Source organism: Protopterus annectens, chromosome 8.part0, assembly GCF_019279795.1.
Source record: "Protopterus annectens isolate FY-2018-M chromosome 8.part0, PAN1.0, whole genome shotgun sequence".
In the NCBI taxonomy this organism is placed as follows: domain Eukaryota; kingdom Metazoa; phylum Chordata; order Ceratodontiformes; family Protopteridae; genus Protopterus; species Protopterus annectens.
In genome coordinates this window covers 1,930,604,823-1,930,629,846 of record NC_056741.1, presented here as the reverse complement: position 1 = coordinate 1,930,629,846, position 25,024 = coordinate 1,930,604,823, and the positions used below count along the sequence as shown (strand labels likewise).

At 38.8% G+C, this 25,024-nt stretch overlaps 1 protein-coding gene across 1 annotated transcript in view; it reads right to left on the bottom strand.

Annotated features, from left to right (window-relative positions):
* Positions 1 to 2,322: 2,322 nt before the first annotated feature.
* The window catches only part of LOC122809731 (exocyst complex component 3-like protein), a 132,513-nt gene continuing 109,811 nt past the window's right edge, over positions 2,323 to 25,024 (bottom strand). Inside the window, exon 4 of the mRNA XM_044081437.1 lies at positions 2,323 to 3,059. Within this exon, the coding sequence (XP_043937372.1) occupies positions 2,873 to 3,059 (187 nt within the window). The 3' untranslated portion in view covers positions 2,323 to 2,872. The remainder of the gene's footprint in view (positions 3,060 to 25,024) is intronic.

Here is a 25,024-nt window from a genome sequence, read left to right as displayed (position 1 = left end):
CTTTAAATTTTATCTGGGAGTGTGCAGAAAAGCACTCTCACTGGAAGTCATTTGTGCGCAAAAGCATGCATTCACAGTGGATCCAGCATAACAACCATAGTGTTGCACATATATTGATCTCAAAGCAAAGATGACCAATATTTTTTTGCCAAAGAAGATACACAATTTTATATTTCAAGTTCAGTAAAACAGAGCAGGATATCAAAGAAACTTTATATATTTGCCAACACAGGCAATGAATTATGGCTGAAAAGTGATAGATTAACTGATACTGATAATAAAACTAAAGATTACATATTACAAAGTTGCATATCTACACAACTGAGAAAAAAAGTCTTGTATAACCAGATCTTATGTTAAAAGACTTGTCAGAATATGGATGGACACTAAAGATGTGTGAACAATATGGCAATATGGCAGTAAAATTAGGTAAAAAAAAATAAACAACATTTAAATGCATAGATACATATTCAGACAAAAAGATATTTTAGAAATTATATAAAGTAGTCAAAAAGGAGATTGCAAAAGTCACTATATCTGTCCATAAAACTTATGAGTAATGTTCCTTGTAAAAACAAAAGTCTGTCAAAAGGAAAACAGAGTCCTTCTTTTAGAAAAAACAAATCATTTTGCAAAGGGATGCAGATCAAAATGGCAAAAATAAATGAAAATTAACAGAAAACCACTAAATGTGAATCATCCCATTAAGAAAAAAAAATCAGGTTTCTAGTAATCAGAATCAGAATAAATAAAATGACTCATCATACATGCATCACAAAAGGGCACGCCTAAAAAAAAGTATACATAAAGAACACACCACTAAAAGTTATTAATTCTGGAGGAACAACTAACTTAATAAAAGAGTCATTTTTCTCCATGCTGAATTCTAAACCATTTTAAAATATCAATGTTTTCATAGCTTTCCTTAAAAGAGCAAACAACATATTTCTTTGAAGAGAATAACGGAAAGTACAGTCTCAACTAACAATTCTAGTCCCACTTTGTCAGTGTAAGTTTGCTTGATGGAGTCCTGTAGAAGGTATATAGAACATTTTTGGTGAGAATATTAAAAGATGATTAAGGTCTGGTCCTGAGATAAACCAGATTTTCAAATATACAGAAAGCAATGCATCTACTGAAATGCATTCCTTCATTTAACACTATTTACAGACAGCCTACGAAAAGAAAAGTGGGGTTTATGATCCATGGGAAATACAGATCCATAAACTTTTTGAATTCACAGTCATAACAATACAGAAGTTCAACTTTGATCCATAAAGGTAGTAACAGATTATTTATTGTTTTGTATAGTGATTAAAAACCTATTTGTTTTAATTTACAGACATATGGCAGTTACGTGTTGATGATATATGACTGACCAGTATTGCAGAAAGGGACAATTCTTGGTTATTGCATTTAGCACTTGCTTCATATAGTATTAATGATGATGTAAAGCACAAGAGGGACAGATTCTAAACAAATTCATAATGCACAAGTCAGATGAGATGTTAACACATTTGGTTCAAATATTTAGATATTGTACGTGCTACTTGTGCAACAGATTGTCAATGTATTCCCTCACAACACGCAACACTAATAAACATCAATAAGGCAAAAATTCCACGAGTTATTTTCTTAATGTTTCAGACATTTATTTTATAATGTGCTTAAAGAACAAATAATTTATGGTCTCTTCTCAGACATAGTGCCTTCAAAAAAATCATTCTGTACAGAAATAAAATAAAACACATGAGCTCAGAGGCCAGGAGTATCTAGCCTTTTATCTTCCTGAGGTTTAGGATTAGTGGATTCTTCCCAATGTTCAGATTGCTACAGACAAGTCAAATTGGTGACAAAAGTGACAAATGGATGGGGTGTTGCATAAAAATAAACAATGTTCAAAAAACTTGCTAACTTAGAGTTTCTTTTGTTTGAACATTGTTATTGAGTCAGCAGCAGTTTTGCACTAATTAGCAATGCTTTAAACAGTGTGGGATTACTGAGCACAGTGTATATAGTGTCTGTGCATATATATATATATATATATATATATATATATATATATATATATATATATATATATATATGTATATATATATATATATATATATATATATATATATATATATATATATATATATATATATATATATATATATATATATATATATATATATATATATATATGTATATATATATATATATATATATATATATATATATATATATATATATATATATATATATATATGTATATATATATATATATATATATATATATATATATATATATATATATATATATATATATATATATATATATAGCTACCTTACACATACCAACAATATCCCTCCCACTATCCCTGGAGAGGAATACCAGCTTCCTCAAGATCAAGATCCACTTTTCATACAAAACATTAACAGATAATGCACACATCATACTATACTCAGTTATTTCATATTTACTTTCTGCACTATGTTCCTTCTCATTGTAGGTGGTAGAAAAATTATTTCAGTATTTAACATTATGTTAGCTAAAAAGTATAAATTCATATCTTTCTCACTTTAAATTCATCTTTCCCATATATGTAAGGAATGAATAAAGGTTTAAACCGAAATAATGTACTGATCATAGATATGTTCCAACCTCGGGGGTAAGAAAGTTCCCAGAGGTGCTGAAATACATTCCTGTCATCCTGCTACTGCTTCATTGGTAGAACATGACTTCTGCTGCTCTGTATCCCATTGGTAGTTGCTGCTGTCACTGCCTCTATACAAAAACAATCACCACCCAAAATGAGATTGCCTACATCCTGCTCCCAGAAAGATCATTCTGTATCAGGGACAGAGAGGGCAGGGCAATGGTAACCTTTTAGGTACATTTAACAGCTGGAATGCAGAAAGCCATGGCTGGTGTTGGAACAAGGATATTGCTGAATACAGACTGATAACCTTCTGGAAGTGTCCTTGAGTTTTCCTGAAGCAGTTCAAGCACAGTCATGCGAGTTTCTTTGGAGACATCTCCCCGGATATCCAGCAGCACTGAAACATGCTCATCACTGCAAAACAAAAAGTCAGCAAAATAAATGTTTATAGTATAGACTTTCATTCCTGTTTACAGGTGATATCAATCTAAAATAAACCTCAGCAACAGAAAGAGAGGATAAGATCATATTTAACAGTATGGTACAGATAACGATCTTATCAGTCCTGTATTATTAATAACATAATTTAACTCGTACTAAGATCTTTTATTAGTTTCTCCCTATTCCTGTTATTCTCTGTTTTTCTGAACCTTCTAGATAATATTTTCAACTACCTGTGAAATGCACCAACACTAGCAACCTCAGTAAGAAACTAGAACTATAAAGGAAACAGAAATTATTTCCGAACCCATGTCATCCATCTGTTAGCATGATTTCCCACTACTAAAGAACTGGAAGCAGCACAAAATATATATTATGAAAAATTACTTTTTTAGAAATTATGTCCTGTATCATAATAAAATGTTATACCTAGCACAAAATAGTGTTAATGCTAAAAGTGAAGTCGTATTTTAGTTAAAACTTTTCAGTAACATTCACATCTTCACTGATGCAGGAAAGGACATGCAGACAAATGTATCTTACTGTTCCTTTGGCACAGTAGAAGAAATTAATAATTGGTTGTTATAACAGAAGACAACTGAAACCATCAACTGTGTTGTTCCATTATGTGGAGCTCAAAACTTTTGTCTTGCTTGATATCCAAAGAAAGCTATGTGGTGTTATCGCATTTTAGGATCGAACTGTACTGAATGTCTGGTGAAAGAATACAAACAGCAGCATACTGAAAATCCTTCTGCTTTCCTGAAGGGATATTACAAACATATTTTGCCTGAAATCAGAAGAGAGGATCAATGCATGACATCAGCAGACCCCCCCCCTTTACAAGTGAGACTCACAAGAGCTGTAAAGGCTACATCTTCTGAAGCAGGATCATTTGTGACAACACTAGATGGTTTAGCACACCAGATGAGTTCCCTAGGCTGTAGAGTCAGCATTGAAGTTACAGAATGAATAAAGAAAGGGCAGGAGATATATTATTAGGAAGCTCCTGCCTGGTGGAATGTACATAGTACTGCAACATTCTGCAAGGCTTCAGATGAAGTGAGACAACTGTAATATTAACCCTCCAGCCATTTAGGGAGCTAATCAGGAATCAACACCTGGAGATACTAGATAGGAATATTCATGAGTATTCTGTAACTAAAAGGCTACTAACCATTCACATGTCCAGCTATATAAGAGGCCAACGAGGGCAGTATGTGTCAGATGATAGAATATGAGCACCTGAGGCAGGTCAATGGATCACCCTGCAGTGATTTGTTCTCTGAGCTAACTCAAGGAAACCATTAGCAAGGTAAGCCCTCTGGAAACTACATTATGGGGTGGCTGTACTTAGGACGTCAGCTAAGCATATTTATATAAGTTCAGGGATATTTCTTTTCACTGTATTAATTATGCTGTTTGCATTTGTACATGATGGGCAGAATCACGTTTCAAGGGATCAGATATCCACGGAGAAGTTAGAGTTCTTGAGCAGCATGTAGCTAGATATATTACTCTATATAATAACTAGATAAAATGTCCAGTCTATCACTGTACAGTCAGGTTCAGTGCTATATACATTTTGATAGAAGTAGGACAGTGTAAGTGTGATATGAATATACATGGCTGCAAGTGATCAGTTAATCAAAGACACACAGATCTAACGGAACAGAAAAAAATGTGGCGACTTTAGCCACAGGGCCTTAGCCTTTTGGTGAAGGTGAAACTGTCCATGTTTGCATGTCTGTCTATTTACTGGGCACAAATTTCAGAAATCACATACACAGGTACAGTCAAAGAAATGTTTCAGAGATTTTCTGTCTCCCAAAGAGCCAGATAATTGTTTTTAAACCTAAAAGATCGATTAGTTTCATTCATTATGTAGCAGTTTTCTTGAAGATGAGAAATGGACAGTAAGTGGCGAAGGAAAATGGGTGTGGAAAACAATTCAAAGGAAATATCACAACTAATGATACTCAGCTATGAAAGGCTTACTCTAGATGGTAATGTAGGGTGCTACCCCTATTAAAATGCCCATGGGAGAAGAGGATGCAGAAGAAAATGGAAACTGTTCTAATATAAAATCTAACTAACAGAAAGTGATTTTTTTGGAAAGGATAAAAGTAAGTGAGCAATATGCATGCTTTATATATAAGCTGAGATGGACTGAACTTTTAACAAACATATCAGATTGCAGAAATACAGGAATGCTAGCATTCATTAAACAGCTGAGGAAACTGTTCAAAGTTTGAATGGGTGGAGTATATCAACAACATGTTAATGAGATTGTCAGTCTTTGCTAATTAGGGCAAACTCCAAAATTATCTGAAGCACTGCCTGCCTTCACACCAGAAGAAGAAGCAATTCTCTACAGACTCTTTTCATTCATGGTTGAATCAAAGTTGAGAAAAGAAAAGTTCCTTTAGAAGGTATTGGGTCCACTTACTGTACACCATCTTGGTAGCTTTATTCCATTTTTAAGAGATCAGCATTTACTAGAAAATGTAGTAATTGTTGCACCTCTGTAGAAAAAAAAAATCAAACTCTATTTAAGAGCTATAGAGTCAGTAGAAACAAACGTTCTTGTTTGGATAACAGAAAGCATACAATGAAAAAAAAACTCTGCAGACTATTCTAACGCATCAGTAGTGCTCACTGCAAGTTAACAAGATAGAAAAGAAGAAAAACGCTCTGGTTAAAACAGCATATGCCAATGCAGACTGCGAAATGAAGTACGGTATGGCATAGCATAGGGCTTGCTGACTCTCTGTTGAAATGTCAGCACTCGAAATGCCAAGTGCTGATAAGCCGAAAAAAGACAGAAAACACAGGAGAAGAGCAAATTTCGAATATCGCTATTCTCCTTTAAACTTCTTTTGGTGGGGGGAGCCCCCTGTACTCCATTATATGTATAGCACAAGCACCCCCCCAAACCCCCAAACTTATATATGCCAACTCCGAGATCACCATACTTTGGAAAAAAGGAAATATTCCCAGAAATGACATCTCGGACTTACTATATGTAAGTCCATTCTTTTCTTCGTAATTCGGGACTCAGTCTAGCAGGTCCCAACATTTCAAATGGCTATCAGCCTTGCTTCTTACTCTAGCTAATTAATTTGGGATTTTCAGAACATGCCCTTTTAAAGACAACCATGACACATAGTGACCACTTGCAAGCAGCAATGCCTAACTGCTTGATTTACTTATTTTTCTTGAACTGTGAAAATAAGGAGATCATGCGTTAAAGTGCAGTTGTCAGATTAAGTCAGGAATATTGTTCAGCTGCCTTACACCCAAGGAAACTGTTGTCAATGCAGACAGACTACAGACGGAACCCCTCTAAATGGCAACTTTGAACATTCACATGGTCTTGTGATGAGTCATCTGAGATTAGAGGGTTCCTCAGTATAAAATGATTACTTATTCTTTATGTTGATCACTTAGAAAAATTGTTAATTTGCTTACTGATTGCTTCTAGAGATGCAGATGAGGGCATATCTACTAGGAAAATAGAGGAACGAAGTACAATCCCTCGCAGCAGTGTAAATACTTTAGAGTTGCACTATATGGTGGGACAGCCCTACTAGAGGACTGCTGATCACAATATTCAATGAGTGTGAGCTTGGTGTTAAAAAGGCATTAAGATAAAGTACTAAGAAGATTTAATACATTCAGAATTGCATCATTTTGATGATTAAAACAAAGAATGTAGAAAAGGGATGCAACACTGAGCATTTAATAGGAGTGCGAATGGAAATGGAATAAATAGCCTGCTGATAAAACATGTTTTAGCTAACTTGTTAAGAGACCCATGCCAGGCATCCTTTTCTTCCAAGAATCAATCACATTTGTCTCATAGGGAGTGCATTCTCGTCTGTTTATCTCAAGTAATGAGTTAATTTCCATTTCTACCTTCTAACATGAAAAAGGAGAGGGATTGTTATAAAAAAGAATACACTTTCAAGCAGATAATAAGATAATATGCCTGGGAAGACTTTAATGGTCATGGTATCAAATACTGTTTGACATCATGTCATATATTTCTAAACCTCTTGCAATAATATCACAGTAATTTGTGACAATGTCAGAAAAACTAGAAAACTTTGGGGGGTGGACTCCAGTGTCGTTTATCATAGGTATATAAATCAACAAAAAACACATGTTGAAATGAGTGGCAAAAAAATCAGATTTGAGGAAACACTTCTCTCTCATCACAGCACCACACTGAAAAACAAATACAGCAGACAGATTAGATAGTTTCAACCTGCACATAGACCACTACAAGTAAAACTAAATAAAGGTTATCAGTTTTAGTGGAACATAAATACTTAAGGGATACATCTTAAGCCCAATGTTTTCTTATCCAGGAGTATTTGTCCCTATCAAATGACTCATTCACTGTCTCATATAAACAAAGCATAACTTAGAAGCTTTTCCCTTTCTGTAGCATCCATATGCTGTTTAACTTAATCAGTCCACACCATGCTGGATTTGCATTAAATTGTATAATACTCACTTTAGAAATGTCTCTTTATGACTCTTATAACACTAAGACCTTTGACCTAACAAAGTCCACACAGCAACATATTTATAGTCCGTCCTTCTTTCCACTCCACCTGAGGTTATAAATGCATAAAGGCTCTTGGGATTTATTGGTCTTTTTCTGCAAGTACAAAGAACAACTGAAGCTGGAATTTCAAAAATCTGACACAAATGAGTGACACAGACAAAGGAAAGGGGTCTCTGAAGGTTGCAAATTGTTGGATACTGTCTGCAGTATAAAGAAAGGGATCATTATAATTCATGTGCAACAAAAAAAAGGTCACTGGAAAAGAGTTACTGATACTTTGATCAGACATTATGAAAGTAAGTAATAATTCTGAGAACTGCTATCATAAGTGAGTAGAAAAAAGAGCGTAAAGAGAAAGGGCAGTATATTATCTTCTAGGCACACAAAATAAATTCAAACCAGCAAAAAACAAAAAACACAATCCAGGGTAAAGTATCACCTCCTAAAAAGTAATATGTATGTCCAAGATGAAAGAGGTAGATACACCAAGACAATCGAAGTCAACCACAATTGTATATCACAGCAACACGAATTTATTGAATAAAGTAAGCGCTTTCACGTCTGCCAGGACACTTCATCAGACTTAAAGACATCAATTGTGGTTGACTTCGATTGTCTTGGTGTATCTACCTCTTTCATCTTGGACACAAAATAAATTGTTGAAAAAGGCAGCTTAGTTAAAAAAAAAAACAAAATCGCATTAGCATGTCTGTCATAATTGGGCCGTTTTGGGGTAGAACTCATGAACATGAATGTTAATTAACTGCTAATTGTGGTGTACAAAGATTAGTACTGTACAAAGCAGTACGAAGATGAATTTATTATTTCTCAGTTTCCAACCATAGTGGTCTTTTAATATTCTCTTTTAGTCACTAGAATATACCCAGACGTTGCTTGAATTTCAGGTACTGGAAGACAGTGGAGTGTCTTCAATTCCTGCAGTACTTCAGGTGAAGAAGAATCATGGAAATGTCTTCTGCAATGTTAAAGTCTGCAAGTAATTATTGCTTAACGCAAGGAAAAAATGTTAAATGTAGTATAACAATTTTAGCGCAGACTACTTTATAGAGACTTTACCATTTTATAATTTGGAAAAGGAAGAGGACAGTAGGAGACAAGAGGCCTTCCCAGTCTGCAAGCGGAATATTGTGAGGAAAGATCAGAGTTTGCACTGGGAATTAAGGTGAAGAGCCATCTGTGATGTCTCATACTTAGCCAGGATGAGATGGTGCAAGACGTACTGATGAGCCATTGACAAGATGGAGACGTGCTGTGACCAAATAAAGCAGCTACTGACAGCATGCTGTGGAGTTATTCTGAAGGCTGAAAGAAGGTTGTACTAATTACAGCCATAAGGGAACAGCAACTTCTGTAAGTGCCATTATTAATGAAACAAGCCACCAAACTGTTGCAGATCTAAAAGCTTGCAGCCAAGATGAGGTACTGCTGCAGCAGTTTGGTTGAGAAAAAATGAAGAAGTAGAATCCATGAGCTTACATAGCCATCAAACAACCTAAAACATATTTCTTCTGATGTTAAGAATTCTGTTCTTCACAAATGCTTTTCGTAAATGTGCAAATCTTTTCATGTGGCTCAGAGCTTAATTTTACCGTCTTCAGAGTTTCTGTCTAAAGATAAAGTCTTAAGAATGCAAACAGTTTCACTGCATATGAAATATACTTTGTAACACAACTAAATGGGGAACAGAGATTCCATATTAGTTTCAGAGTAGTGTGAAAAAATAAAAAGAGGTAGAAGGGAAAAATACTAATCCTCCATTTACCTAAGAAAAAGTAATATATATTGCAAAGCATGAATGTACAAGTTGTGTTCATTCAAAATAAGCAGGGTGCTGTACATACTTTGGTTGACAAGATGGGTGGTCAACAACAATCACAGGGGTTGGGGAATATGTGGCTTTCCCAAGACTTGTGTGATGTTGGAGTCAGTATATATAATTAGCAGGGGGTGTGGGGGCACAGACCCCAAGCAGGGTGCTGTACACACTTTGGTTGATAAGATGGGTGGTCAACAACAATCACAGGGGATGGGGAATATGTGGCTTTCCCAAGACTTGTGTGATGTTGGAGTCAGTATCTATAATTAGCAGGGGGTGTGGGGGCACAACCCCCATATGGAAGCTGCAGGAGGGCTTGACTTCAGCAAAAAAATGTTTAAATTCTGCATGCTTCATGGTTGTAATTAAAGCATGTGCAATGCCGTGTCAATGTTCTATATTTAGATTTTTTGCTATCAACACCAGCTACAATGACATGACATTTGTGAATTTCAGTTATTTTGTGTGTGTGTATGTGTGTGTATGTATGTATATATATATATATATATATATATATATATATATATATATATATATATATATATATATATATATATGGATCTACTTCACAAAAACGAAACCCCATAACACCGAAATCCACAACACCAAGACCACATGCATGAAACCCCATAACACCGAAAACACACAACCACGTTAAAACACATACATAACACACACATAGAAAACTTCCCCAAACTACCTAACACAACATCCTATAATACAGTTCATATCATATTTAAGTAAGGGGTATGAGACAAAGGCCCCACATATGGGTGGATTGCTCATCTGCAAAACAAACTGTTTTGGGTGTTACTTGAATGCAAAGCTCACAACTGCAAGTTCAAGAATGTTGATCACTAAAATGTGAGTTCATTAAGGCTGAGACCACCACACCTTGTATTATTCCACTCACTTTACAGTAAAGGAATTATGACATTAGGGAAAATATGTAGCATGTATGTGTGGGTGGGTACTTCATAGGTTCGGTTCATAAGTGTGTACTAGGCTAATGGCCCTGGAGCCTTTACAAGCCTAGCCCAAAAAAAATTGCTCAGGCACCGTGCCACCTGATGTTAGTTCACAGTGCCCCTATCCAGTTGGGCAACTGGAGTGATCCCTGGGGTGAACTTTCTGTTATCCATCCACTCGTCAAGATTTCTCTTGAAGAGGGCCAGTGAAGTGCTCTGCTTGACATGAATGGGAAGCTTATTCCAGGGTATGGGCAGTCTTTGGGAAATGAACCTGTCCCCTCCAGCATTTTCTGTTAATTATGGTAATGAGGTTGTGATCTCTGGAGCATGTGGCATGGGGGGATTTGGGATTACTTTAGGTGTAGCATTTCAAGTAGGGCTGGGTCGGACATGGCTTTGTAAGTCAAGCAGAGATCACCTCTAAGTAGATGATAAGAGACTGAGAACAGCTGACGTTTCTTGAGTCTGTCCATGTAGGACATGTGTTTAAGGCCTAGGATATTTTTTGTGAGTACTTTTGTGGCCTCTCCAGCTGTTGTAGGTGTCTGGTCAGGTACATGCCAAATGAGGCATTATATTCAATGATTGGTCTAATGAGGAATGAGTAGAGAGGGATGCGAAACATTTGGTTATAACTTGTGTCACATAGAAGGACTTTCTGACCACAGTGGCAATGTGATGGTCGAAGGTGAGGTGGCTGTTGACCTGGGTACCCAGATCTCTTTATGGCCCCTTCAGTGTTCAGTGATCTCCCATCAACATGCTCATTTGTGAGAACCAAGTTTTTTCCAAAGGGGATGATAATGCATTTTTGGCATTAAGCTTCAGACCATGGTTCCAACACCAGTCATTGGTCTCAGAGAAGCCCTTTTGTAGGATGTCTGCATCACTTGGGGAGTTGATAATGACTCCTAGCTTGCAGTCATCAGTGAACTTGGTCAGCCAGAGTCCTTCTGTGTTGGCCTGGACTTCTGAGAAGTACATTTCAAACAGTTCTGATTAGTTTGCTACTTGTGTGTCTCTGCTATCCTTAAACAAAAACAAAAAAACAAAAATATCTTGCTATTTTCCCACTTTCTATAATTTAAAAAAAGTTCAGTTACAGAGTTGCTGTTCTGAACTGTTTGTAAGTTTCTTGGAGGCCAGTACTTACTTGGGTAAAGGGAAGTCTCTGTGTTCACCAGTGGCAGTGGTTAACACTGAGCAGCCTGCCTGTCCCAGTAGGAGTGGTTACTGCCTAGAAACTGTAGTTTTATTGGCCATTTTGGGTCAATTCCAAACTCTTTGATCTCTCTGTCTTAAAACCCTGCAACTCTCTTTTTGCGCAGTCTTGCACACAGAGCAGTGTCAGGCAGCGCCGGTTATCTGGGGTATACTATTCCTGGCTCCACAAAGTCTGCGCTGCAAATTTTCCCTTAGAACTAGGCAAGCCTCAACTCAAGTGCTTCAGATCAACTGCTCTTTTGCAGCACTTGCATAACCCAAATCAGCACTTGTCCAAATCTCCTAGACAACACTATTATTTTCCAAATCTCCTAGACAGCACTATTATAATATAGCATAAGACCCTCAACTGTCTGCAAGACAAGTGAAACTCACTTCCAAGCATGTCCAGAGGTCAGCTTCAAGTGTACTCTCCAGTTCATCTGGTGGAATTGGGCATCCTGAGGCAATGTCACAACTACCTCATGTATACAGACAACCCTCTCCTCTTACCTCTAGACACAAACACTTGTGAGAGATGCAAATACACAGCCAGACTGGAGGCTAAGCGCTGTCAACCCATGACTGTAACAGACAGTCAAGAGGAGAAGAGACACACTAGCATCACACCACCAGTCACACATGGATCTACAAAACAAGCACCGACAAAACATACACATAAATACACAAAAACATATTCGGAGGCACTAGGTACCAATCTGAAAAAGAAACAGTGCCCTCCAAAGCAGACTAGCAAGCAACCTGCACCTCCAAACACAAGCCAGAAAACACATAATTCACCTCAGCAGTGTGCCTCACGACAGCCCCTAAGGCAAAACACCATACCCAACATGCTAGTAATAGGAGACTCTATAGTAAGGCACACAGATATTCCACTCACCAGGCTGAACAAGGAGAAGGTTACTGTCAGCTGCCTGTTGGGTGCTAGGATCCGCCACATAACACAGGCACGTAGGTCACTCCAGAACAAGTACAAGTATGACGCTGTCATTGTACATGTTGGTGTGATTGATCTAAGACGTACCTCCCTGGACTACATGAAAAGAGACATTGAGGAGCTCTCTGATCATGTAGTCCAAGCTGGTATGACCCTGACCTTGAGTAGCATACTAACTTCACCTAGAATGATACCACAATACAAAGACAAAATAATCAACTTCAACAACTGGCTAAGCTTCTGGCATCATTCTAAGGGGATCCAGTGTCTGTCTGCCTGGGATGACATGATAGACAAGCCTCGCTGTTTCACCAGAGATGGTTTGCACCTGTTACCCCTAGGCTTTCGAATACTGGCCAAGGCTCTTGCCGTCCCCATAGTGCCTTTTTTAGGCAAGGCTCAAAGGACAAACCAACCACCCTAACTTGCACAGGTAACCAAAAACTAAGGGTAATGCTACTCAACGCCAGAAGTCACAACTTCAAAATGCACGCACTCAAGGCACTCCTCAGTATGGAGGAAATCGATGTTTGTGCAGTGACGGAAACCTAGTTCAAGGCTCCAGAGAGCACCCCAGCACTACCAGGTTACAATTCATATCATACCTTCCGGCCTCAGTTACCGGATTGCAGTACAAAGGGGGGAGGGTATCCATATTCATCAAGGATACCCACATCTCCAGGTTAGTGGCGCAGCATGATGCCCCAGAGATCATCCATGCACAACTATCAGCAGGCAAAACCACATTTCAAGTCGTAAGCTGTTATAGATCGCCCACCATGTCCCAAGATTCTCACTCAGCATTCCTTGAGGCATTGGAAAATATAAAGGTCCTATCCAACACCATAATCTTTGGTGATTTCAACTACCCTGGTATAGACTGGGTGAACTACCTTAGTTCTAACTCCTATGCCCAGCGGTTCATAGAATTTATAAATTCAAATGCCCTTGAACAACTGGTATGTTCTCCCACTAGAAGGGACAACATATTGGATTTAGTCATCACAAATATGGGCGTCCATTGTACCACACCCGTTATCACTCCCTCTCTGGTCAGATCAGACCACAAACTGATAACCCTGGACGTCCTCACCCCTCCACCTCCACCAGACAAAGAAACCATTGTAAAAAACCTTTCCAAAGCAAACTTCAAACTACTTGCGGCTGAAGTGGAAAGCTTCACTATTCCCTTGCAGAAGGATAATGATATCCAGGATGCGGAATCCTACACCGAGGCACTTTATATACATCTTCAGGATTGCATGGACCGTGCTATCCCAAATAAAACCAAGACTCCTTCCTCAAGCAAGAAGAAACCAGTCTGGTGGACCCCAGCCATAAGCAAACTATACAATAAAAGGAGGAGACTTATGAAAAAAAAGGCCACATCTCAAGTAGAAAAATCATCCCTGATCAGCATTAGTAAGAAAGTGAGGGCCGTCATCAAGGCAACTAAAGCCAATTTCGAAAAGAAGGTTGCCAAGGATGCCAAGGATAACCATAACGCCTTCTATGGTTACATCAAAAACCTAAATGGCAACACTCAAGGTCTTTTCTGAGCTAGTACAAAATGAAACAAAATGCACTGACCCCACTGACATTGCCAACATCTTGGCTGATAGGGTTCAGTGCAAATCCCCCCCCCCCACACCTACAGGGCCTATTACTATTCCAGGAGATTGTGTAACTCCAATTATTACCGATATGTTGGTTAATAAGGCTCTATCTAAAGCTAAAAACACTGCCTACATGGGACCAGATGGGGTCCCGGGCTGTGTCATATGCGAGCTCCAAAATGAATTAACCCTGCATCTGAATACCCTGTTCAGTCTCAGCCTCTCGACAGGATATGTGCCCATAGAATGGCGCACAGCAACAGTGGTTCCGCTGCACAAGGGTGGGCCCACAACCGACCCTGGGAACTACCGACCAATAAGCCTGACCAGTCTGATCTGTAAGGCAATGGACCGAATCATTATGGAACTCATAAATGGAGAGATTGGGAACCCCCAAACACTTGACCCCACACAGTTCGGCTTCGTCAAGGGCAGATCATGCCTCCTGAACCTGGTGGACTTCTTTGAGACAGTTACTCAGGCTATAGATAAGGGAAAGGAGGTACACACGGCTTACCTTGACCTTGCTAAAGCATTTGACACCATTCCCCATTCGGGTATTATTGATAAACTCACCAACCTGGGCATAAACCCTTACGTCACAAGATGGATTGCAAACTGGCTCTCAGACAGATCCCACAAAGTAAGAGTAGAGGGATCTATGTCCGAATCCAGACCAGTAACGAGCGTTGTGCCTCAGGGCTCTGTCCTGGGGCCCCTCCTGTTTGGCATATACTTCTCAGAAGTACAGGCAAGCACTGAAGGGCTGTGGCTGACCAAGTGTGCGGATGACTGCAAACTGGGTGCTATAATAGAGTCTCCGGCCAACATGGATATCCTCCAGAAGGGCCTTAATGAGACTGATGCATGGTGTCAAAGCCATGGTCTCAAGCTAACTGCTAAAAAAATGCGTAGTAATCCCCTTTGGAAAAAACAGAGTACCTGCGAACTACCACATAGCAGGTAACCCCCTAAAATCTGAAGAAGTAATAAGGGATCTAGGGACCCAAGTAGATAGTCAGCTTTCCTTTGACAACCATGTTGCCAAGGTGGTTAGAAAATCCTTCTACGTGACACATCTGATCACGAAAGGGTTCGCATTAAGATCTAAGGATGTAGTGTTGCCCCTCTACTCTTCCCTCATCAGACCCATTATTGAGTACAATGCACCAATTGGAATGTACCTGGCTAGGCATCTCCAGCAGCTGGAGAGACCACAGAGGTACCTCACTAAGAGGATTACTGGCCTCAAACAGTTGCCCTATGCAGCACGACTGAAAAAACTAAGGCTTTTCTCTGTTGCATACCGCCTTCTCAGAGACGATCTCTGTCTAACATACAGAGCCATGTCCAACCCAGAACTGTTGAACATGCTCCATCTTAGCAAAACAAAATCTACTCGAGCTACACACTCTAGGGATACAAACCTCAGCACAACAATGAACAGAACATGCTGGAGGGATAAATTCCATTCGCAAAGACTTCCCTTGCTATGGAAAAAGGTCCCGATCTACATAAGACAGAGCCCCTCACTATCACACTTCAAGAGGAACCTTGACGAGTGGATGGGTAACAGAAAGTTCATACCAGTGATCATACTAACAAGCTCTACTAGATAGGAGCCAAGGGTACTAGCTGCTAGATCTAGGGCCTAGGGAACTAACCAAAGGGGCGGTGAATACCGCACAACGTGGCTGGGCTAATATATGCCTTCAGGCAGATAGCCCAGTACCTACCTATGAACCTATGAACCTAAGGAGAGGTCCCAGGACCAAGCCCTGTGAGACTCCACTTGCGACTGGTAGACAGTTTGACTTAGAATCCACAACTTTCACTCTGCGGGTTCTGTCTGTGAGCCAATTTGCAACCCACCTAGTGATGTAAGGGTTGATGCCCAGTTTGCTGAGTTTATCAATGATACCTGAGTGAGGAATGGTATCAAAGGTGTTGGCCAAATCGAGGTAGGCTGTATGCACTGCCTTACCTTCATTCACAGGCTTGGTGACTGCCTCAAAGAAGTCAACCAGGTTCAGCAGGCAGGATCTCCCTTTGACAAAGACAAACTGTGTGGGCTCAAGAGTTTGGAGATTGCCTATATCTTTGTTAAGCAGGTCCATGATGATGTGCTCCATAGCCTTGCATACCAGACTCATCAGGCTAATGGGGCAATAGTTACCAGGGGCTGTAGTTGCTCCCCCTTTATGAAGCGGGATGACTATAGCAGTGCGCCATTCATTAGGGACAAATCCAGAGGTAAGGCTGCTATTGAACAGGGCACACAGATGTGGTGCCAGTTCATTTTGTAGCTCACATAAGACAGAGCCCCTCACTATCACTCTTCAAGAGGAACTTTGACGAGTGGATGGGTAACAGAAAGTTCACACCAGGGATCATACCAACATCTCTACTAGATAGGGGCCAAGGGTACTAGCTGCTAGATCTAGGGCCTAGGGAACTAACCAAAGGGACAGTGAATACCGCACAACGTGGCTGGGCTAATATATGCCTTCAGGCAGATAGCCCAGTACCTACCTATGAACCTATGAACCTATGAACCTAAGGAGAGGTCCCAGGACCAAGCCCTGTGAGACTCCACTTGCGACTGGTCAACAGTTTGACTTAGAATCCACAACTTTCACTCTGTGGGTTCTGTCTGTGAGCCAATTTGCAACCCACCTAGTGATGTAAGGGTTGATGCCCAGTTTGCTGAGTTTATCAGTGATACCTGAGTGAGGAATGGTATCATAGGCGTTGGCCAAATCGAGGTAGGCTGTATGCACTGCCTTACCTTCATTCACAGTCTTGGTGACTGCCTCAAAGAAGTCAACCAGGTTCAGCAGGCAGGATCTCCCTTTGACAAAGCCAAACTGTGTGGGCTCAAGAGTTTGGAGATTGCCTATATCTTTGTTAAGCAGGTCCATGATGATGTGCTCCATAGCCTTGCATACCAGACTCATCAGGCTAATGGGGCGATAGTTATCAGGGTCTGTAGTTGCTCCCCCTTTATGAAGCGGGATGACTATAGCAGTGTGCCATTCATTAGGGACAAAGCCTGAGGTAAGGCTGCTATTGAACAGGGCACACAGATGTGGTGCCAGTTCATTTTGTAGCTCATGTAGGATGCAGCCAGAGATATGATCAGGTCCCATGGATGCTGTATTCTTGGTTTTGGACAATGCAGCTTTTACCTGTGCTGCAGAAATGGTGGGTACCAGGCTTTTTTCTGGTATTGTGATAGGGCCCTGGGGGGGAGGGGTAAAGTTGGCACTGAATCTGTTGGCCAGTATGTTGGCTATATCTGTTGGCTCAGTATAGGAAGGGCCATTGTGCAATAACTCAGAGCAAATCTGGGTATTGCCTTGGAGGTTTTTGATATAGCTATAGAAGGCTTTGTGGTTGTTTTTGGTGTCAGCCGCAATTTTGCCTTCATAGCTGGCTTTAGAGGATTTGATAAGGGATCACAGCTTTTTGTTGAGACTTATAAGGTAGGTTTTAACCAGCATTACTGAGAGTTTTTGATGTTCACTGTTTTTATTGATAAAGTTCACTGTTGACATTTCTATGATTTAAAATTGTGAGGCTCAGTCTTTGGTCAAGGAGCCATATCTGTAACACACAGACACTATATATATATATATATATATATATATATATATATATATATATATATGTGTGTGTGTGTGTGTGTGTGTGTGTGTGTGTGTGTGTGTGTGTGTGTGTGTGTGTGTATGTGTATATACACACACACACACACATATATATATATATATATATATATATATATATATATATATATATACAGGTTTGCTGATTTTAGTAAGATTAGGTTTAACTTAAATGTAGTTTGTTAGATATAAATACAGTATTCTGTTTGCATAGGTCTAGAAATGTAACCATATTAAAGCAGGCCTGTATCTTCATTTTATACTTTACATTTTACATACAGTTTCAATAAAAAGGAATGTTTCAGTACAAATTAATAACCATCAGTCAAGAATACTAATAAGAATAAAATCTGCTAACAGAAAGAGCAGTACATTGAGTACAAAGTGATCTTGTTTAGATGGTACGAGACTTGAGAACCAAGGTTAAAGAGGCATGTATAACATGTAGGTAATTTACAGGGTTTTGGTATTATTAGGAGAGATACTTCAGACACAGAAGTAAGTTTGTTTGGACTGATATACAGAAAGTCGTAGCTGTACAGTCCACAGAAGTCTGGTAGAGACACTTGAGAGTGAGTGCAGAAGGAACAATTCTGAGTACAGAAACTACAGACATTGCAATTCAGTCTATTTCAGTTTATCAGCACTGTTATTCGAGGCAGAAAGATTTGATTTGGATATTGTTCACATCTACCTCCACTGTAATTAATAAAACATTCTTAATTGTAGTTTAGTGTATGCAGTCTTTTATTCTGAAAGGAACAAGATTTGCCGCATACAGGAGAGACTGGCATCTGTTCAGCATAGTGCTGTGTAATAAAAAGATAAAGACATTCATTCCAGTCTCATTCCAGTTTCTTCGAGTTTATTCCAGTATCATACAATCCTTGCAATTCTTACACTCATGTTTGTTGAGTAATCCATACATCAACCTACAAAACAAAAAACACAAAGGTCAACAAAGCAAACATAAGGGGGGTGTAGCCCCCCTCCCCTACAAAAGGAGGGTCCAATGTTCACTGAATCCTTCTTTTGTGAGGGATTGTGCCCCTACACCATGCTAATTATATATACCAAATACAGTGGGGAAAGGGCAGGTTTCCTTATCACTGCATTACCAATAAGTAGGTACTATGTTCCATTTCCTTTATGTTGGCCAACTATGTTCATTCATTGAAATTATTTATGATCAGTTGGCCTTTTGAGGAAAGGAAGTTTCGATGGGCTGTGTACTGTGAACTGCCATTTGATGAATGTTCTGTTCAGTCATTAAAATTAGACCCGGGCAAATCAGGTGCATTTGAATATAATGATCTAGAATATAAAGAGAATATAAAAATCAACTCAGTACCATAGGGCATTCCGTCTTCATGCTAAAGTGATTACAGTGCTGTTAGTTGCACAATTTCTTGCATTACATGTCAATATTAAACTCTAAACAATGAGCTATGGTGTGCAGTATAGAATATATCATAACAGTCCTAATTTGCACTATGTATTTAACAACACAACAATATCTCAAGGTGGTACTCAGCTGAATTCAATGCTCAGCAAATCAGCTCCTCAGCCTATGTATTTCAATGCAACATAAATCATCTTGTGATAGTACTGAACGTTATGTTCTACAGATTCAGCTGCATAAACTGGGGTATTTTGTGGTGGTATTTAATTGTCCAATGTACAACATACCATGGCAGTACTAAACTGAATCCAATGCATGACAAATTCAGCTCTGCAAAGTAAAGCATTCCATGGCAGTATGACACTGAATCAAGTGATTTGCAGTTGCTCTTAAACAAATCAAGGTAGAATAGTGTCCAGATTTCTACCTGTCAGCCATCTCATACTTTCTCATTTTCTTTACCACACATATTTATCCACTAATGCTATAGTACAAGCTAATATTGATTAATGACAATGTTCCTTTATCCAAACTGTGAAAGTACTAAATCACTGCCCAGCTAAAATCACGTTTTTCTCTGTATAATTTAGTGTTTGTATAAAGGGTAGGGTACTCTGTAGTAGTGTGAATAAAAATGCACTTTATTTTCTGATTTCTCATCTCATGGTGCATGCTACTCATGAATGATGCCTGCACAATAAGAAAACTAGAACAAACACTTTTTTTTCAGTTTTAAGGACAAAATAGGCATGGAAATGTTTAATGTGAATCAGGGACAATTAGACATTCCTCGACCATCTGTGAACATTACGTTTATTACCATCATCTTCAAATATTATCCATTTTGTATACATCACAGTTGTCAAAAATGATGATACAGCATATGTGAAAACTAGATTTTGTTAGCAGTTGCTTTCTACAAGATGATGCTAAACTTAAGATCTGCTTAAATAAAAGAGATTTGTTCTCTTAATACATATCAAACCGTTTTATTTCATTTTTTTGGTGAAGGATGAGAAAAAGTTCACTTTGTATAACAGATGTCCAACTGAGTATTTTATATGTAGTGAAGGTAAACATATGACAGAGCAATGTAATAATGTTCAGGTACTAAATGTAGGGAGCTGGGGCAATGGTTTTAAAGGTAGAAAAGTAAAACTAATGATTCCTTGAAAATACACAGACTCATTTGTGATCAACTCAAAAAATACTAATCACAAATGAGCAAAACCCTAGGTACGTGAACAGCATTCTGTTACACAAAAATACTGCAAAAAAACATTTTTTGCAAGAGAGAAAGCCTCCCCCTGCACTCTAATGAGGGTACTGCACCCACACACCCCTGCTGCATATATGCAACAACTCCAAGAGTGTACCATTACTGGGAAATAGGAAATACCTAGCACACTGACAAGTCAACCTGCCAGGTACTGCACCCACACACCCCTGCTGCATATATGCAACAACTCCAAGAGTGTACCATTACTGGGAAATAGGAAATACCTAGCACACTGACAAGTCAACCTGCCAGGGCAAAGCCCAAGTGCTCACTAGTGATCTACCATATGAGTATTAATCTCTACAGTTTCATGAATAAGTCTGGTTCTCAGAATGGCAATTGGCTTGTGTAAACGACAAGGTCATGCTGTTGAATCATGTGAACCTGTAGATTAAGTATCTGAAAAAGAACAGATTAGATTGATCAAAACATAATAGAATGAATTCCGAAAATGAGATTCCGCCGATAGGGATGACTGCAATTAGGGATAAAGGCAATAGGCAAGAGGGGGCTGGAATTTATTGGAGAATACTGGCAAATAACTAGACAGGGGAAGGGTAATACTGTGGGAAGATGCCAAGAATTTATTTGGACTGAAGGTTAGAGATTGCCTTCCCTGTCAAGGATTGTTAACAGAGTATAGGCAAAGAGAAAGAAATAGGGGTGTCCTAAATGATAGGCTAGCACTTGCAGAGTTTTTAGTAGAATCTAGAAGAGAAGCTGCCAGTAAAACAGGAATAGTTAGTAAAGCATATAAGGTATTGCATGATAACTATAAGGAATCAATCAGAGGAGGTTAGAAAGAATTGGGAAGAGAGATTGGAGAAGCAATTCACAAAGAAACAATGGGAGGACATATGTATGTCTCCCAAATATGCAACAACATTTGGAAGATTTAGGATTTTTGCTTGGAAATGTTTAAATACATTTTTTATATCCCAAGTAGACTCTAGAGAATTTTTCCTCAGGTAGACACCACATGTTGGAGGTGTGATGGGGAAGAAAGAGGTAACTGGAAACATATTTTCTGGGAGTATAATGAGTTGGCAGACTTTAAAGATTAAACTCAAGTTTACAGTTTGCTGTTTGGCTGGTTGGACCTCTGCACTTGCTGTCCTTGCAGAGGTTTGGTGTCAGAATTTAAAGATTCCATGCAAACCACTCTGTCAGAGATGCTGGGTGAGCAAATTGGTGTAAATAGGGAATTGATTTTTCTGAGGTATGATACAGAGTCAGAATTGTGTAGACATAGTAAGGCCTTGCTGAGTCTAATTATGGTGGCTGCCAAAAAAAGCAATTACTGGAAAATGGAAATTTAAGTCTAAACCAGCTGTACTAAAAGTAGTGAATATAGTAACAGAGATAAAACAACTGGAATTGGGATCTTTGCAAAAGGGCAGGAGCAAATTATATATGAAAAAAATGGGAACAATACATACAGGGGAATAATGAGGTTTAAAAGAAGGCACGACTTGAATGAGCTATATAATGTCTGACTGCCAATGACTGGGTAGATTATAAATGATGTATAATGTCTGCAACTAGATTATGTCAATATGGTTTGTGATGTAAAATGTTTGCAGCTAAGATTGTGTCAATATGATTTGTTTTCATTTATATAAATGTATGATTGCCTATGTTATTACATGGTAAATTAATAAAGATGTTTCTTGTTAAAAAAATTCCAAAAAATAAGAAAAAAATTGTAAAACAATATCAAAAGAAGTGTGCAGAAAAGTATAGAAGACTTTAGAAAGAGACACACAGCTACTAATGATAGAAAGAAGTGTCAAAGTCATAGTGAAATGGATGGGATACCCAGTGTTTCAAGAATACAGAAAAATAAAGAAAAATACAGAATTAAAGGATTATGGAAAAAGGCAACAGTCATCCCTTTGCACAAGGTAGGCCATCTACAGACCCTGGAAACTACAGACCCATAAGTCTCACTAGTCTTATGTATAAAGCCATGGAATAAATTATAGTAAACCTCCAGGCACTGGACCCAACCTAGTTTGGTTTCGTCAAGGCAAATCATGCCTACTCAACCTGGTGGACTTCTTTGAAAAGGTCACCAAAGCAATGGATGAGGGCAAAATCATTCACATTACCTACCTTGACCTGGCCAAGGCATTTGACACAATACCCACTCAGGCTTGTTGACAAATTCAGGAGGTTAGGTACAAACCCATATATCAACCAGTGGATAACCAACTGGTTCACAGGCAGGACCCAGGAAGTTAAAAATGGGGAGTCCACCTCAACAAAGAAGCCAGTCACAAGTGTAGTCCCTCAGGGATCAGTCCTTGGACATCTCCTTTTTGGCATTTACTTCTCAGAAGTCAAGGCCAGGGTCAGTGGTCTCTGGCTGACTAAATTTGCAGATGACTACAAATTAGGAGCTGTCATTGAATCTCACATTGGCACAAATGTTCTCCAGGAGTGACTGACACAGACAAACAACTGGTGTCAGTGCCATGGACAAAATCTAAATGTCAAGAAATGCATAACCTTTGGGAAGTCACTTATCCCTGGTAACTATCATATTGACAACATAACCCTTAGAGATGACCCAGTAGTCAGGGACTTAGGGACACACATAGATAGTAATCTAGTCTTTGACCATCACATGTCTACAGTGGTGAGGAAATCATTCTATGTTGCCCAACTTAGAAACAAAGATATGGCATCTAAGTCCAATGAAGTCATTGTTCCACTGTATTCAGCATTCATCAAACCTATCATTGAGTACAGTGTCCCCTTTGGTATGTACCTAACCAGGCATCTCCAACAACTGGAACATCCTTAGAGGTTTTTGACTAAAAGAATACAGGGTGTAAATAAAATGCCCTATGCAGACTGCCTCAAGGCCCTATCCCTGTATTCTGTCTCCTACAAGCTTTTGAGGGAAGATCTATGCCTGCCATACAGGGCATTGTCAGACTCTGCTCCAATGGATCTCCTGCATATCTACAAAACAAACAGCACCAGAATTACCCATTCTAAAGACTTAAACCTTGTCTGTGATATAACTAGGACCTGCTGGAGAGATAGGCATGCATCCCAGAGACTACCCCTTCTATGGAACAGGCTCCCCAACCATGTGAAGCATGTGAGCTCCTCCCTAACCCAATTCAAGTGCAACTTGGACAATTGGATGGGAAACTAAAAATTCATCCCTGGTTTGGCACCTATGTCTCTAATGGACAAAGGCGACCTGTAAATGGTTCATCTCCCAGACACCTCCTTGTAAATTTTTCATCACCCAATCTCCTCTTACACTTATCAAGTGTATCAAAACTTGTCAGAGATTTGGGATGCATGGCTAGGCTTAAAAAAGCCTTTGTGGTCATTAGCCTAGTAAACACCTATGAACCTATGAACCTATAAAGTAAATGATGAATACCAAATGCAAGAGCCACTAAGGAACCCCCTAACCCAAATAACAAGCTATAAGTATGAGCAATATTTTTTATTGTTATTTATTTATCTGTTTGTTTGTTTGTTTGTTTGTTTGCTTGTTTGTTTGTTTAACAAAGTGGGTTGACTGATCCATATTGAATGCTTTTCTTTTATCCATTTATGACAGCCTGTGAAACTTGGATAAACAGAAGATAATTCAGATGCTTAAAAATAATGTGAAGTACATAGTATGGAAAAAGAATAAAAAAACAGGTTATAAATTTAAAAAAGTTGTGAATAAATATTTCATGAGAAATATTCCTTTATTGTTAACAACTTCACAGCTACAGAAATAAGATAAGTGACTTGTACCACTCAGTTATTAAATGAATATAAGGTAGATACGTAAGGAATATAAAACATTAGGCTGAGCATGGAAGATGTTACTCATCTGAAACTGAATCCATTATGGAAAAAAACATTTTCCAGTAGAAGCCAACAGAAGCAAAACAGTTGTCAAGTATAATAACAAGATTTAGATGGAACCACTTGCAGATTAATATAATACTTGAATTAAAGGAAGGAAGGAAGGAAGCAAGGAAGGAACGACAATCATATGAGTATGTTTTCAAAGAAACATTTACAATAATAGGGATATGTGGCTCACAAGTAAAACTGGTAAATTTGAGTAGGTACATTTAACAGTTCCCTGTTACGCTGTCACAGATGCAGGTTGTCGAATGCATCTTTGTCGAACTGAAAAGCGTGAAATGGCAAAATACCGAAGCGGCTTTTCAGCGAATTCTTTCCCCTGGTAAAGAATTTGCTTGGCCGCTTTCGCTACTTTGCCGTTTTTGGCACAGTAGTGCGATCTCGGAGTTGGTATATTTAAGTAGGGGGATGTGGGGGGCAAAGCCCCCCACATTATGTAAAAAAATTGTTGTTCTGAGGTTTCGACATTGTAAGCTTTCACTTGCATGGGGTCGATTATGTGTCATTCTGAGCATGCAATATCATAATATAGACCCC